The sequence below is a fragment of the Letharia lupina genome (assembly GCF_014066315.1).
Source record: "Letharia lupina isolate WasteWater1 chromosome Unknown contig_7, whole genome shotgun sequence".
Taxonomy (NCBI): domain Eukaryota; kingdom Fungi; phylum Ascomycota; class Lecanoromycetes; order Lecanorales; family Parmeliaceae; genus Letharia; species Letharia lupina.
The window spans coordinates 65,263-81,797 of NW_023502976.1; the positions used below are offsets into that span (position 1 = coordinate 65,263).

At 43.0% G+C, this 16,535-nt stretch overlaps 4 protein-coding genes across 4 annotated transcripts; 2 read left to right on the top strand and 2 right to left on the bottom strand.

Moving 5' to 3' along the window:
- Positions 1–5,044: 5,044 nt before the first annotated feature.
- Positions 5,045–5,701, bottom strand: HO133_009462 (uncharacterized protein; the record flags this gene model as incomplete). Its single annotated transcript, XM_037300323.1, has 2 exons — positions 5,045–5,329; positions 5,396–5,701. The coding sequence occupies 2 exons, from the start codon at positions 5,699–5,701 to the stop codon at positions 5,045–5,047; spliced, it is 591 nt and encodes a 196-aa protein (XP_037154171.1).
- Positions 5,702–7,835: 2,134 nt separating this feature from the next.
- On the top strand, positions 7,836–9,013 carry HO133_009463 (uncharacterized protein; the record flags this gene model as incomplete). The annotated part of the gene is made up of 4 exons (XM_037300324.1): positions 7,836–8,017; positions 8,082–8,626; positions 8,678–8,795; positions 8,857–9,013. The coding sequence occupies 4 exons, from the start codon at positions 7,836–7,838 to the stop codon at positions 9,011–9,013; spliced, it is 1,002 nt and encodes a 333-aa protein (XP_037154172.1).
- Positions 9,014–9,746: 733 nt separating this feature from the next.
- Positions 9,747–10,475, bottom strand: HO133_009464 (uncharacterized protein; the record flags this gene model as incomplete). Its single annotated transcript, XM_037300325.1, has 1 exon — positions 9,747–10,475. The coding sequence occupies one exon, from the start codon at positions 10,473–10,475 to the stop codon at positions 9,747–9,749; it is 729 nt and encodes a 242-aa protein (XP_037154173.1).
- Positions 10,476–12,219: 1,744 nt separating this feature from the next.
- Positions 12,220–13,272, top strand: HO133_009465 (uncharacterized protein; the record flags this gene model as incomplete). The annotated part of the gene is made up of 1 exon (XM_037300326.1): positions 12,220–13,272. One exon carries the CDS (start codon positions 12,220–12,222, stop codon positions 13,270–13,272), a length of 1,053 nt encoding a protein of 350 aa, XP_037154174.1.
- Positions 13,273–16,535: the final 3,263 nt, after the last annotated feature.

A 16,535-nucleotide genomic window follows, 5' to 3' on the forward strand; every position in this document is an offset into this window, starting at 1 on the left:
AGATGTTATTTAAGAGTTCTTTCGCTATATTTTCAATAGAGAAAATAATTAATCTATTATTTATCTTTTTTAAGGCCTTAAAAGACTAGTTAAATAGCCTTTTATTTAACTATAGAGTTATTAATAATTATATAGCGAAAATACTATATATCTCTTTTCTTATATTACTTCTTAAACTTTCGAAGAAATATCTTTATAATATTATTATTCTCGATTAACGAGACTATATAGACGTAAAGAATTTATCTATTATACTCGCTACGAGCTATAACGATAAATAGCTTTTATTTAAGAGCGTTATTATTATAGATAATATTTATTAAGATAAAATATTCTCGTCTTTAAAGAAATATTAATTAGATTAATATTATTTTACTCGTTAATCTAATTATTCTAATTAATAAATATTATAAACTTATATTCTTTCGTAAATACGATATTATAAATTACTTCGCTATCTATATCTCTCTTAATAATAATATTAATATATTATATATTCTTCTTCTACTTTAAATCTTCTAAATAATTAATCTATTACTCTATCTACGACGTCTTTATACTCTAAATTTATTAATTAGAGTAAAACTTCTTTTATTTAACTCTAGTATTATAATAATATATTAGAGTAAGATATTTATCTCTAGTAGCCTTTAAAGCAATTAGATTATTAATTTATTTTATATCTTTTAGAATAGCGTAAATTAAGTAAACTTTAATATTCTTAATAACTACTTTATTAGCGATATTTATTATAAAAAAGTTAATTTTATATTAATTAATATAGTCTTACTCGTAATTATACTTTTAGTAAATATATTTTTTATTAAGATAAAGAGAGACTTTAATAAATAAAAGAATACTACGATTAGATAGATTATAGATCTTTATTATCTTTAACTTTATTTTATAAAAATCGATATAATATAACTACTTATTTCGCTAATTATATATCTTACTAATAGTTTTATTCTTATATAAATAATATTATTAATAGAATAATCGAGTATCTTAGATAATTAGCGGCTTATCGAGCTTATTATATATTTAGAAATTATTAATTAGAGATTAATACGCGTTAAATTACTTAAGTATCTATTTAATAACTATTTTTAGCGTAAAAATAATTTTATAAATCGTTAAAGTATTTATAAATAACTTTAGTATTATTAACGCGACCTTCGAGAATATTATAAACGCGAGTTTACTACGTTTAATCCCCTTTCGTAACTCTTTCTACTTATTAAGACTAATAAAGATCTTTTATTTAATAGGGGGATAATAGAAGATAAAGAGGATGTTAAATAATAGTAATAACGATCTAGACGCGTTAGAGTATATATCGCGACTTTACTTAATATTACTAAGATTACTCTTATTCTTCTTCTATAATAAGGCTATATTATCTTTCGAGAGAATCTCTAATAAAGTCTAATTAATATCTTTAAGATTGCTATTATACTAATTTAGCTTCTCTTCAGTATTCTCAAAGCCCTTATATTGCGAGGGTTGGCGAATAATATATTTTTAAGAGATTATAGTAGGCGGAGCGAAGTAGTAAACGAGGCGGAGTTATAAATAGCTTTAAAAAAATTGGTGGGCGATAGCGAGATATAAAGAAGAAGAGTGTAATAGGTAAGGAGGGCTGCTAAATTACTATGAGAGGGCCTTACTAATCCGGCGGGTCGGCCTAATCGTTCTCCGGTAATATTACCGTAAGGGTGGGCTGAGGTTTAAAAGCTACCCCCCCCGGCTCAGCTTTAGCCGCCGCTTTAGCAGCTAAGCCAGTAATCTTAGTACTCAATCGTCACATATTTCCTTTCTACATAGACCCATCATTCACATTGAGAATGTAGCAAAGTTTATGCATAGAGAGAGAATATCAATTCACAACAGGAGAGATCTCCTTCTTTACCAATCAGAAAAAATTGACTCCTACTGTCAAAGGATCTTGAACGGAAGGGATTAAGCACATAAACGAAAGAAGAAGTCCTTTGCAGGTAAAACAACGATTCTCATTGGAAAGTCTGTGAAAAAATTGTCGCTCTCTTCTGGTACTCCGCCTGAGTTGTACGATTGCTACGACTCCTCCCTTGCAGGTACAAGGACGTTTCTTAGGCAAACGTTGTGAGAACCGTCCTCGTGTTCTAGCAACTGTCGGACTTCTACAGTTTCATCAAGAGTTTTCGCCCTCTATGCATGACTTTTGCTTCACTCTCTTACATACTCTTATTTGGCCGTGGCAGCAGGAAACGGCCGCGAAAGGTTGGGGCTCCTGCTAAGCCATCGGGATTGTGCCTCGGCCTCAGCCCCTGTAAGACCTAGTATCCGGAAGTGACGTGCCACTCGGCCCTCTCGCAGGTAGCGACGGAATCCCTACTCCAGCCCGTCGCGCTCAGCAAAGGCATTGTCGGGTTACGCCGATTTGAGACTGTGACTGTAGACCATGACTCGGATTGTGGGCCAGACGCCATTGACTGGGCGCTGTGACCCAGACTCTACGGATCCTCCACTATTTCGAGCGCGTAACAAATCTATTTACGTAGAGCGTAGTGAGGGAGGGACTGGAGGAGATAATGGGGCCGGGAATTTAATATGAGGGGCGTGCGCGGGAGGGGAGGTTTTGTAGAATCGCGGGCACGTATGTATTCCAGTGATTAGGTTGAAATTGCAAACACAAGACGGCGCGTGGTAAATCCAAAGGGGGGGATTCTTTCGGAAGACGTAGAGTCGTCCTCCAAGCAGATAAAAGAGAGATTCAATTGATGTTAACGAGAGTCTATCGAGTCCACCCTAGGCTGATCCATCTAATTTCTTTCATATCCGCTGGCCAGCTAGCTTTCATCACCCCCCGAGTCCCAATCCATTCATGTGTTTAAGTTGTAGCAGTCTTCCCAGCATCAAGCGCGAAAGTAGGGAAAGGAAGTTTCCGGGATACCAGTGACTGAATTCCCTATGTTCTTATCAGTGTCTGACTCATCTCCACGAGGGGACAATGGGACGTACGGGAGCGCTACTCTGCTGCTTTCTAAGACGGTGGGGCAGGAGGCGAGCCAGATGGAGGAGGTCCAGAGAAAGTGCCGGTTGGCTTTGGTCCGTGGTGACCATCATGCAGTATACCAGTGGTGTGAGGCCCGTGGTGACCGTCATGCGGCATACCAGTGCCATGAGGGCCGTGGTGATCATCGTGCGGCATACCAGTGCCATGAGGGCCGTGGAAGCTGACACCGCTGGGTGGAGGGCCGTGAGGACCACCTGATGGAGGACCTTTGTGCTCTTCGGCTGGAGCAGCAAAGACAGCTACCGGAGCCAAGGCGGCGACAAAGAGGGTGAAGAGGGTAGAGAGATGCATGCTGGCTGCTGTTGGTGGTGGTTGGGTTGGTGTGGTGGAGGTTTTGATTTGTAAAGATGTCTGCTTTTGCTGAATGAATGTACTTGGGTTGTGTACTTGAATGAGAGGGTGCTGTCGAGCAAATTGAAAAAGAAACAGAGACCTCTTATAGGGAAGACACTGCTAAGTGGCGCCCTTCAAGGCGCTTTCTTTGGTTGCTATAGGGGCTCAAGTCGTACGCGTCAAGCTTCCATTCCTGAATTTCCACGTAAGCGTATGGTATGATCAAACTTCTTCCGAGGCAAGTCTAGGCTTGACTCTCTTGGTCTTCCACCCGATGATTGCAAGTCAAAGAAACGCAACTGGTTTAGTTGGTGACGAGATTGTTTGATTGATGAATGAAACACCGTTTCGGCGGAATGTTAATATGAAAGCCAACGCCGTAATACAAAGCATGATCTATGTTGGTGCCCCTTGATAATATGGTTTGCTAAGCTTGTTCGTTGGTGCCTATCCGTCGCTGGCTCTGGGTTAGTGGGTATTGGATATCCGTCTCACGTTCCGAGCGCCCAGGGCAGTAATTGGCCCTGCAGCTTGATGCAAGGTACGAGGAGTCGCGGAGGCTCTTTAAAAAAGCATGACAAGAATGGAGTACGTACTTCTCTTCACAACCCTGTGCTTCATCAGCCTGCGCACATGGACAGGGAATCATCGCACTTCCAATGCACAGGTGACAACCACCCTAGATACATATCTAAGGTACCATTATACGCCAAAGTCCACATAACCAAGCAGTGTCAGAACTATTGGCTGTCGTCGCATGACGGCTCAAAGAAATTTCAACAGTAGTCGTCAGCTTCGGGTCAAAGTATGTGTAGTAGCTGCATTCGGTTTAGCGGACGCGTGGTCTCCGATTCTCACCAACAAAGGGGGACCGACGCTTAGATCTCTTCAATGATTATGAGCTGAGTCTGATGCACGATGGGCGAAAAGGGCTTTAGATTACTACTACGAGTCACATTATTGTAGATATGTAGTATGAACGGAATATATGGCTCACAATTCTGTTATTTGGACCGAGGTTACACGCTAGTCCCAAGCGGGTTTATCAGATTAGATTTGCTATCTAGAATGTTTGGCATCTTACATCTTGCGAGAGGGATGGCCTTCAGGAAGGCAGTATACTGCAAATACATGTCAGTTGAGTGAGGTCACAAGTCAGAGGATTCTTGATAGCTCGTAGAAGTTGTTCTTGATTAAATACAGCCGTGGAAATGATAAGCCGCCAACCAAGTGCTTACCCGCCTCCACGGGTCGCGTAGTCGGAGTACAGCTAGAGAGAAGTCATGATGGAGTACAAAGATTTCGTTCTCCAAAAGGGACTCGCACCATGTCTTCTTCCAACAGCATTAATTAAGAGAGTGTACTGTTGACTTAAAGGATCCATATGCTCGATCTCGCACTGTGGCTTCCGCCAAAAGAGTGTGTTCATAAAGCACGCAAGATGAAACCCATCGCATTACATGCTCCATATCCAACGAAATACACAGTATCACCCACGCATGAAAAGCCAAGAACACCCCATCGCACCCTGATCCAAACAAATATCCCCTATCCGTGTCCCTTGACACTTGAGCGCCACCTTGGATCCTTCAAAGACCTGCTTTTTAACTCTTGAGTGTCACACGAAGAGTGCAGAGAGTCTCAAGAAGCGTGCTAGGGTCCCTCGGGCGATGGACTCTCACGGCCTAAAACGGGATCGAATGACCATTTCTTGAATGCTTGCGACGGCGATGGCTTGTTCTTCGAACCATGTCGGTAAGGGGCGAAATTGGCTTTCGCTACATACTCCTTGAAATCTTGTGAAGGCGATCGCGGTTGATTCCCTTGAATAAAGTCCTGGCCAATGTCGTAGTCGCACCCGATGTTCAGTGTCTTCATAGCTGCGGCCCTAATCTCCTTGATACCATCTTTCAACTCTGCCAGTGGAATATCCGAATGCTAGTAGCGGTGGTTAGCGCAAGCAATCGAGAAGTACTCATTAGTAAAACTCGCCTTGCTGAGCACTTTCTCACATTCTCCGTCTATTTCGGTAATAGCTATGATCTCGTCATAGTCCGGAACGACTTTTCGTGCAACTAACTCGCCGACTCCCGCCTTGGTCATTCCTCGGTTGGGGAAGTCAGACCTTTCGTGGAATCCGCGGCGTGCTCGACACTCTATGGCTTCTATTTCTACGGTGCCAGGGTTTTTCAACTTGATTAGCTCAGACACAACTTTGGCGTTAACTCGAAGGATGCTAAAGCAAAGAATGATCGCAACGACTTTGGGTGTGTGTCTTGGAGGTTTGAGAGGTTTGGGTTTGGAAGGCATTCTGGTAGTCGGAAATGGTCTGTTTTGAGGGAAAAGGGTTCAGTACCAACATGAGCTGAGTGGTATTGCGGTAAGCATGTATGACTTTCTAGAGGTAAGAAAACCATAGTCTGGGACGCGGATTGACTCTTATTATTGTAAACATTTGCCTGCAAGGCTTCATCTCGAACACTGCAAACCCCTTGTTCCTATTCGATCAGAGATGTTACATGCATCTAAACAGTATCCATCGAAGAAATGTCAAGTCTTGCAGGACCAAGGCGACTTGCGACTGGATGTTTGGCTCGTATTCCTGTATTCGTAGGACGGTGAGATTCTCCCAAACGATTGTCACAGCCTCCGCTGGCAGTACATCCTGCGAAACACAGAAATACGTGCATCAGCATGACGATGTTGCAAAACCCGGTGAGTTGTAGGTGAGCACTGCTTGGCGTTTGGGATGGTATGAGGCAAGGACATCCACCCTGTCACAAGATGATGACAACAGTTCGATAAGTATCGCAGTCTTTATTGGTGTACGTCCCTCGGAAACAATGAAACATCTGTCAGCGATCTCATGTAAATCAGTGTGTGATCGTTGCTTGCTCATACGTATCAGAGATGTTTGAAGATTCAGCCCCCGCGGACCTGGACCTGGACCTGGACCTGGACCTGGACCTGGCAGGAAGGCGCGAGAAAGACTAGAAATCCTAAACAAACCGAGAAAGCCATGAAGCTCAATCACAGCTTTATTTGAAGGCTTTTGGTCGGTCGTAAAGCACTGTTAGACAAAACTATGCTCTATAAACGAGAATTGATGGAGAGCAATGTCATTGTAAGTAATTCCGGGGTTCCACATTTTGTGACAGCGGTTCGGAAGTTTCAGCCTGTTCCCCTGCAATTCGACAAAGTGACTCTCACATCTTTGTCAGATTGCATTTGAGTATGGACCAATTCCTCTCAGGTGAAGCTCTTTTTGCTTTGGCATTGCTTCAGAGTTTTACTGCCTTCTGCTGTTCAGGCACAACATCGGTCCTTACGATGTCTTATGTTCTTCTTGAAGTCATCAGTGTCGTATACGGTAAGCCTTTCCGATTTGATTCCCTGTACCAATCTAATGTTAGAAGCAATCCTAATTATAGGCCACATTTTTTTACAAGAGAAGGCGACAAGTAACACGTTGTCGGAAGCTATCATGTTTATGAGCGACATGTTCTTCCTGGGAAATCCCAGAATTTATAGGCTATCGGAAGCAACCATAGTCTCAAGCGACATATTCCTCCGAGATATTTTCAGAAATAAGTAGGAAACCGTGAATGAAGGAAGTCCGAAGTTCAGCGACTTAGATTGTCACTGTTTCTGGTAGCTTGCTTGATGCGCAACCAATCCAGACTACAATTTGGGTTGATTCTCCGTCGAAATCACTTCCGCCCGGGCTTATTAGGTCTTCAAAAGACGTTGCGTCAGATCGGTGCAAACATTATACGCTGCTCTAAAAGTGCCATACTTGGAGGATTCAAGAAGAAGCATTCACTCAGCGGGGTTGCTCGAGCTGATACAAAAGGTGCTGAGGTACGGTAATCAGAAACGACTTTTCCGCAGCTAAATGCGGCTAAGGTACCTTAGCTTATACCCGCTAGTGTTGTTCTTGCTTAATATCCCACGAAAACTACACGCACAAATGAGTTCTAAACGATGATTGGCTGGGTTCTAAGGCTTAGAAGCACGCAGACAGCGGTCCACAATGCAGCTCAGCCCTAAGAAAACTCCCTCTACGTAAGGTAGAAGACCTGGAGTCTAGATACAAGAAATCGCTGAAAAAATGAGGCTCCAAAACCTCTTTTTGCGACGAGAGGAATAGGAATAAGAATCAGGAGCGAAAAAACAGGAGGGATACCGCCTACCAGTATCGGGTTACAGCTCTTCCAACATAGCAATCTCGGCTATGTTGCCTTGTGTGTACTGCGCCCCACTAGCCCCCAGTCAAGCTGTGGCGAAAAGTCTCTCTAGCGTCGGCATGATATACGCGCTGCTAAGTTCTCGTCAGCGCTTCTTTTCCAACCGAGCCATCAATCGTGGGACGCATAGAGAAGTCTCGATCTGTTTTCACCCGGAGCGCAAGAATATCAGTCCTGTCAGGGTCTAGCTTTGCACCATGGAAGTCCATCATGAAGCACCCATAGCGCATACTCAGTCTTCATCAAAGGATTCTGAAGCTCAGGACATTGGGGATGATTACGAGATTCCCCCTCCAGAACCCTCTACCTCCTTTGCCGGCCTGAAAGACCGCATCAAGCGCCACTACGAGATATGTTCCGACTACTATTACTCGCTTTGGTATGTACGTGTCGAGTGTTCACGGTATCGGATTCCACGCCGGGAAGCATTCGCTAATGAGCAGGGGTGAACATATACACCATGGCTACTTCCTCAATCCAGCAGACACGAAAGAAGTGGCACAGACGCGCCTTGTAGATCTCCTACTCGAGCGCTCTCAATTGCCCCCCGGAAGCCAGGTTCTGGATGTCGGATGTGGCATCGGCGGCACGTCGCGCTATCTAGCTAAGAATAAGGGGTGTAGTGTTACTGGAATCACCATCAGCGGGCAGCAGGTAAAGTTGGCAAAAGACTTGTCTGCAAAAGAGGCAGGACGTGTCCAGGGGGAGGTCGAGACATCCAGCTCCATCGGGTTGGGTAATGGCACTGTAAGGTTCGTCGAGCTCGATGCTGAGAAGATGGGTGACTTCTTCAATGAGTCAGAGACAAAGACGGCCTTCGATTGCGTGTGGATCTCGGAGGCAATGAGCCATTTGCCCAACAAGGAACTCTTCTTTCGGAACGCTTCGATGCTGCTGAATGAAGGTGGAAAACTGGTGGTAGCGGACTGGTTCAAGGCCGAGGAGTTGACAGATGCGCAAATGGAAGCAGATATCAAGCCGATCGAGGGTGAGACTCGCCTGCTGGTGTTAGTCAGCCATGGAACTGACTAGTGCAAAGACGGAATGCTTCTCCCTGGATTGAACACACAGTCAGAGTACCTCAGCTACGCAAAGCAGGCTGGGCTTAGTGTGTTCTCAAAGCCCTTTGATATCAGCAAAGAGGTCTCCAAGACTTGGTAGGTCCCCAAGGGCTTCCCGACAATTGTGAACGGTACCTTGACACATGCATACTCGTAGGGATATATCATGGTCGCTGGTCCAGAACCCAGCGCTGTGGGCCTTTGCCATCTCTCAGGGTCGAGACGGTCTAGCATTCCTTCAAGCTTTCCGAGCGATGAGAAGAGGCTATGCCAATGGCACATTCCGCTATGCTGTGATGGTGTTCCGAAAATAGAGTGACTCGATTGCTTCACCAAAAGTAGATTGGATATATTCCCACTTTATGACTGTGGTTGCTCTCGACAGCGCGTTACCTCTGGGCTTCTCCCGGAAAGACATGTCGCTTATGACTGTAGTCGCTTTCGATAGCGAATGAATTCTGGGCTTCTCACGCAACAAAACATGCCGGTTGTGGTTGTGGTTGCTTCCAACAGCATGCCAGTGTGGGCTTCTCCTAGAAAACCATGTCACTAATGACTCTGGTTGCTTCTCAAAAGAAAGCGTGTTATTCGAGGGTGCTCCCAGAGAAAGGTGTCACTCCTAAATGTGATTGCCCTGACAGCGCGTTACTTCTAGGAACCAGCCCGAAAAGAGCTTGCCGTACATGACGCCGATTGCTTCGGGAAGAGCGTAAGACCATAGGAAAAGTCATGTAGTGCATGCTCCTATTGTCCATGATCGAGCTTGAACCGGCACTTTTGCTGATACCTCGTCTGACCCAGCCAAATCCAGAAGAAGCAATTACAAAGGAGTGTGGTATTGTACTAAGGAAGCGCAAAGCCTGCTTCATCTTCCTCTAAATACAACCGTGAAAAGAGTGTGCTAACTGAGTATTTAGTGCCAGTACCATTGCATAACATGGCATCAAAGCCGCCAATTGAAAGATTGTGTTTGTCTACCACGCAGATGCAAACCCATTGCACAACGGCTTCCCAGTGATCAACCCAAAGGTACCGGTCCGTCTGAGATCAGTCTGCGTCTCCAGAGCGACCATTCTCGAGAGCGCGATCGGCGTCGCGTTGAAGGAGACTGGAAGGAATGACCAGAGGGGTTGGAGATTCGTCAGAAACCTGCTTCAGTGGGGGATCTGGAATGCTAGGAGGACCGCGTCGGCCTCGGTTGATCTCCTTCCAGTAGGTTCGCAAGGGGACGTTGCCCTGCGGATCGGATAAGGCTTGCCATGCCTTCGATATTATCCACTCTGTCGTTACGGAGAGGCGTTCGTCCTTGTGGGAGCTGTCAGCGGATGCCAATGAGAGGAAGAAAATTGGTTCACTGGAACTTACACCAGCATGGTGTTGCAAGAAAGAGTTGACCTCGTCAAATGTGTCGTCATCCTTCACTTGACTGCTAATGATCTGAGCCACAGCGTTCTCGTCCCAAGTGATGTTACGCTCTACGGCGTTTTCCTTGGCTTGACGCCAGTATCTGTCAATGGAACTTGCTCGAACCTCGACATTGTATAGTCGCTTGAGAAACTCGCTGGCGGCAGCCGAAGATTCAGGCAGGAGGCGCTCCGTTTCAGCAGTGCTTGTGCTGGCTTTCGTGGTGGCCACATCGACAAAGTATTTGAAGAAGATAATGATCGCTTTGTGCTTGGATTCAAGGGGAGATATGTCGCTGACGGGCGATGGCACATCGCTGACGGGTGATGGCGACGCATCCACATGAGGGGAAAGGAGGTATTGATGTTCCATGTCCAGGGTGTTCAGGATGCGTATTATGAGCAGGATGTCTCGGGGTGAGTTTGATTTTGGATGAGATTGCTGTTATTGTTCTTGCAGATGTCTGTAAGAGAGGCTGAAATTCTATGAAGAACAATATCGAGAACATGGGGACAGCCTTTTATACAGACCTGTGCTCGCTGCCTGAGTCTTCTCTGTTTCATGGAATGCTTCATGTCATTCTACAACACAACTAAAAAACGGCATGCGTTTTAGGGTACCAAGGACAGATTTTCGTAGTGCTAGCTCGTGCTTCTCCCTACCCCATGCCACAATGCTGACACACGGAAGCGAACAAAGTCAGAGTCGAGTCTTCCATGGCAGGTAGCTGCTGTCCAAGGCATTGGCTTTGGTCCCTCCGCTTGCCAGAGACCAGGATTTGATCCCCACAGAGTCGTCCATCAAACAGTGCGTTTTGGCTGTTTCCGTTGATCGAGGGCCTAGGTTGCTGCGTCCGAAACCCATTAAGGCATATATTTCAGAAGCTGCCGATACCATAGACTGAAACATCCGTCGGGGACATCGGAACGCGCCGAAGCCGTTGGGGGTTCAACCGCTCGGATGTTTCAGGGCAGTATGTACGGGGTAGCCGCCTCAATTGTGCGGCCGAAAGTTGCTTCGAGCCTGGGATTGCGTCTGGAACGCCGGCTCATTGTTACAGGGATGGGGTCGTCTCTCGGTTCATTTCCCGAATGTAATGTCCGAAATGATTTCAAGCACCGCTTATGGTTACAAGAGCGGAGCCAAACGCGCACTTCAAGCCCAAAATCCATGTCCAAAACGTTTTCTGGAAGTGAAGGTTACCACGCGGTAGCGGTGCGCTCTGTGACGTCGGAATCCAGCGTAGGCATCAAGCCCAAACTCTGCGCCCAGAACGAGTCCAATGGAGCGTCCATTGAAACCCTGTCATGGGTTAGTGAACACTACAGGAAGTCCAACCTGCGCTTCGACTCAAGGATTTGTCTCCATAACTCGAACACCTGCCGCCGAGCACCGTCTGTCTTTCGAGGCTAGGCCGAAATAATCTTCCCAAATAGCTCCGTCCATGTGCACAGCGACCGTGGATCTCACCGTCGACGCTAGGCATCTTCCCTAAGCAGAACTAAGCGCATTGTCCAGACAGCGCTTTAGGCGGGGCGTTATCCGAAATATTGACGCAATGGTAGGTCTCGTACTTGATGTGCAGCACTTTTGGTGCCAACCTCCGTACCGTAGGCTCTACCGGTAGGTACGTAAAATTTGCTCTGGGCGACACCAGCAAGAGTCCCGAGCGCCAAGAATCCTGCAAAATCTCTCGCAACGTAAAGTGGTTTCGAAATTGCAGTTGACCTGCTTCCAACTAATTCCTACGGACTCTATTGTTGAGGAGCTTTCCCTCAGCTCAAATCGCACAGTCCTTGCCATCACACCAGGACGAGTACGAGTACTGTTACCTACCTACATCATTATCGTACCACTAGTCACTCAAATTTGCTCTCTCAGATTTTTCTCCTTGGCATCGTTGTTGTAGGGCAAAGCTGTGACTCATCCTACGAAAATTAAGGGTCACTGTTTTCAGAATACATACAACATACCATTGCTTGACCTCACCTTTACTCGACATTCATCCTCTCGCCTCCAGAACTTACACCACTGCTCAACGTCGTCTTCTCGACTCTCACTCCGGTATACCTTGCAGCTTCATCGCCACAACATTACGAAATACCCCTCACCGACAATGGCACTCACATGGACTAGATTTGTCCCAGACCACTACGACAGTGCTGCCCAGTCCCCACCATCCCCCGCAGATACAGTTGTCGCGCATCCTTTCCCTTTCATGCGCCTCCCCGTGGAAATACGTCTACAGGCCTACAGAGAATACCTACTCGATCGGTATTCCCCCTCACCCGCAGAAATCCACGAAATGGTCCTTGACACTTGCGACTGGGAAAAACCCCCGGCTGAGATACTGCAAGTCAGCAAGGCGGTGAATGCGGAAGTCCAGGACCTCCTCCGACATGAAACTGCATTCAACCTACGGATATGTTGGCAAGATGCCACATTCGATGGTCTCGCGGTCTCGTGTTTTCGGGCCAGGGGCAAGCCACTGGACTATGACGGCATCGCACACCTCAGGATCGAAATCTATCCTGCACACCCCGACCGATATACCGACATGATACGCGTCTGGAGACAAGTTCAGAAGGTCTGTTCCGATCTACAAGGGGCTTCCTGCGTACAGAACCTATCCCTTCACTTCATGGAGAACCAGTACGCGACGTGGTCACTCGACGGCGAGCCTCGGGGGACAATGGACATGAGTTGTAATGCAAAACGGTTGCCTTCGGACGTTCTACATATCCTCGATCTATTCAAGCTCCTGGCAAACGTCGCCAAAGCACAGATACATCTACCCGTTTCCTTAAACGAGGATGTGAGCCTGCAAGAGTCGAAGCGAGACACCGAGGACGTGATGATGCAGATCAAGTCACTTGATCATGCACATCAGAAGTTGGTCATCAAGACCATTGAAGAAGCCATAGCAGAGAACGAGGAAGACTTGAAATACGTTACTAGCAGCAACTCCCATGACAAGCTAGATAGACTGTGCGGATACGGTCACTGGATTTCTAACCCTCATTTTGACATCTTCGAGAAGGTCTGGCCACATAGAGACTCCGTTTTTGAGTGGGAATATAGACCACGCTCACAATACATCGGCGATGAGAGTCTCGAGAATGCTCCTTTGGATTATGTCGATCCCTATGACAGCGACGATTACTATTGAGAGACAGCTCCAGATGGACCTGCGGGATCACACACGACCCCTTCGACGATTCGCAGGTTCTCGGCAGCCACCAGCCATATAGCTCGGCTTGGGGAAAAGGAGGGAGAACATGGAGCAAGTGAGAGCAGTATTGGAGGAGCGGGGATTGGAATTTGAACGAAGGGAAGGCGGAACTGAAGGAGCAGAGGACCGAATTTTGGAGAGAGAGGCAATAGGAACGGAGAGAGGGTGTATTAAAGGAAAAGAGGGCAGAATTGGAGAGGCAGGGGACCGCGATCAGGAGGAAGAGACGATCGGACTTTGGCGAAAGTCGGGCCAAAATTTGAAAGAAGGGAGGGCAGGATTGATGGAACTCGCCATGTCTTGGGAAGTCCGCATGTACTCGCGTTAATATCTAGTCGCCGCTGCGATCCATTGTACCAGTATTGGCATGCTGGGCAGGAAACTTGGCACTCTCAGGTCTTGGCATGTGCCATCTCGCAACAGTGGGACTGTGGGTTAGTGGGTCCATTATGAGGCTATAGCGTTGGTGGCTATTTGATCAGCCGTTCTGTTGGTACCCTTGTTGATACCTCTGTTAATATCCCGGTAAGGGGTTAGGGATAGGTGTTCAATATAAGCTATATAGCCACCTATTTTGCACCTATTAACGGCTCTTTATTCGATTTTATCTCTTTTAGAGCTATATTATTTTTCTTCTTCTTTCGTAGTTGAGTCTATATAAATTAGTCTTTATTTAATTACTATAAATACTATCTAACTATTATAAATATACTCTATACTCTTACATATTTTATAATAGCCTTCGCCGCTATTATTAGGTCTAAAAAAGCGATTAAACGTATTATCCTCGCTTTTAAAATTATTAAAAAGACCTTTAACGTAGTCAATAAGGTTAATAAGACCTTTAAGATCAAAAAGGCTCTCAAGGCCACTAAGGCCAAAATACCTCCTTCTCGCGAGAATATTCTCGTATACGATATGTTATTAGATACTATAAGCTCGGATCAGATAGATAAAACGCTCTTATCTACTATTAAAGTAGATCTTTAAGAATTAATAGCCTAGCTATTTAAGATCTAAGAGGAGCGAAATAATCGCTATTCTTACGAGGATAAGATTTATAAGTTATATCGCTATTATCATCGCTATAATTATAGTTATTGTTATCATTACTCGAATATATCGAATTCGGATTTATCTAATTTTAAATTAAACTAAGAGAAAAGAAGAGAGGTTCTCTTTCGTTATATGAAAGGTAAGAAGCCCTTTTTTAGTATTACTAAAAGGTTTCGAAGTATAAACGTTAAGTACTTTAAATAAATCTTCTTCGAGATTTTTAAGATTAAAAATTTCGCTAAACTAGCTTATATATATACTATCTCGACTAAGGAGGATAAGAACATTAATAATCATAATTATATAATATACTACTTTTATATATACTCGATAATTGCTAGTCGCTTTATATATATTAGCGTAAAGAAAGACTTAAATAAGATTCTATATATGTATACTATTCGTCTACTATAGCTATTCATCACCTATAGATTTAACTTTATTCTCGCTTATTACCTCGCCTTTATTATTATATATATTTAGAATAATTAAGATAATCTTAAGATCTAGAAAGCGAATAATTAGAGTTATAGAGATTTTCTTATATCTAAAGAGACTTATATAGGTAATAGTAAGCTAAATCTCGATACGTTTAGCTCTAGTAAGATTATCGTTGAAGGAATTAAAATTTATAAGAATTTTAATAGAGGTAACTATTTTCGCGAGCGCTATATCTATTTATATATCTATATAATCTATTAATAAAATTATTTGATAGATAAGTACTCTAAGGCTCTAAACTCAGCTATAAGTAGCTTTAATTATTTATTATTAAGTAACCGTATTATTAAGATAGAATAACTCTTAGAGTATTTATAGATACTCTAGTCGCTATAGTATATATCTAAGAGGTTTCTATACGCGCTATATAACTTATTAAACTCGGATTTACTCTATTAGAGATCGTTAATAGTTAATAATTAATTTAAATAGTTAAATAATTACTTGAATCTAATATTTATTAAGACTATTTTGACTATTCTTCGAAAAGGCGCTAAGATAGATTTTTAAGGCTATATTCTAGTTTATTATAGTTAAAATTATTTATTAATATATTAAGCACTCTAAATACTATCGATAGATCTTTAAAAATAGCTTTAATAATATCGCTTAATCGAGGTTAACTCTTAAAATAAGTCTTACTACGTCTATTCGCTACTCGATTTAATATCGAAATATAATAAAGATTAAAGACGAATTTATAATCTCTTATTCTTATACAGCTATTTAGTTAATAACGATATCTAGGCGAAGTAAGGCGTATTAAAATATATTATATACGATAATATAGTAGTAGTATTACTATAGAAAGACTTAAGGGCTTAATTCGTTAAAAGAGATCTTAAAGACGTCTTTAGATATATATTTATCGCTATATCGAATTAATGATTACTTGATTTTAATTATAATAGACGCTATTAAAAAGAATAATATCTATTATTCGAACTATATATGTTATTATTTCTATTTAATCTCTTCGTAAAGGCCCTTACTTAGATCTTAATCGCGATCCTTCTATAAAAAATAATACTTTACTATCTAAACGATTTCTTTATAATCCTTTTATTAGATAATAATATAATTATATATACTTAGTAGTTCGACTAGCTATATAGCGAATTAAGTTTTTAAATTAATTATATAAAGAATATTATAGGTTTTATAGTCGAGTTTCTAGAAATCAAATTCGATAATATTCGTATATAAGCGAGACTCCCTTCGGATAAGCTGACTAAGGTAAGAATTACGGCTAAAAACCTTTAAAAAAAAAAATTATCTCACATTAGGAGCTCGAGTTAGCGATTAACTTTCTCTCTTTCGCTATTAAAATCGTAATTCTAGAAAGAGTATTCTTAAGACGACTTTTCGATATTCTTCGAAGGTCTATAATAATTATATAAATTATAGATGATATAAGGATAGACTTACTATAGTGGGATACTTTTCTAAAGTATTAGAATAGCGTCGCCTTAATACGCTATGTTGATAGTCGAGTTATATAATATATATAAACTAATACGTCTAGAAAATTCGATATAGGAGACTATATTCTCGATTATCTCGATTATATTTAATCGATTTAGCTTAAAAACGTTTTTAGCATTAAAATAGCTATACGTTATTATTTTAAAGATATATAATTT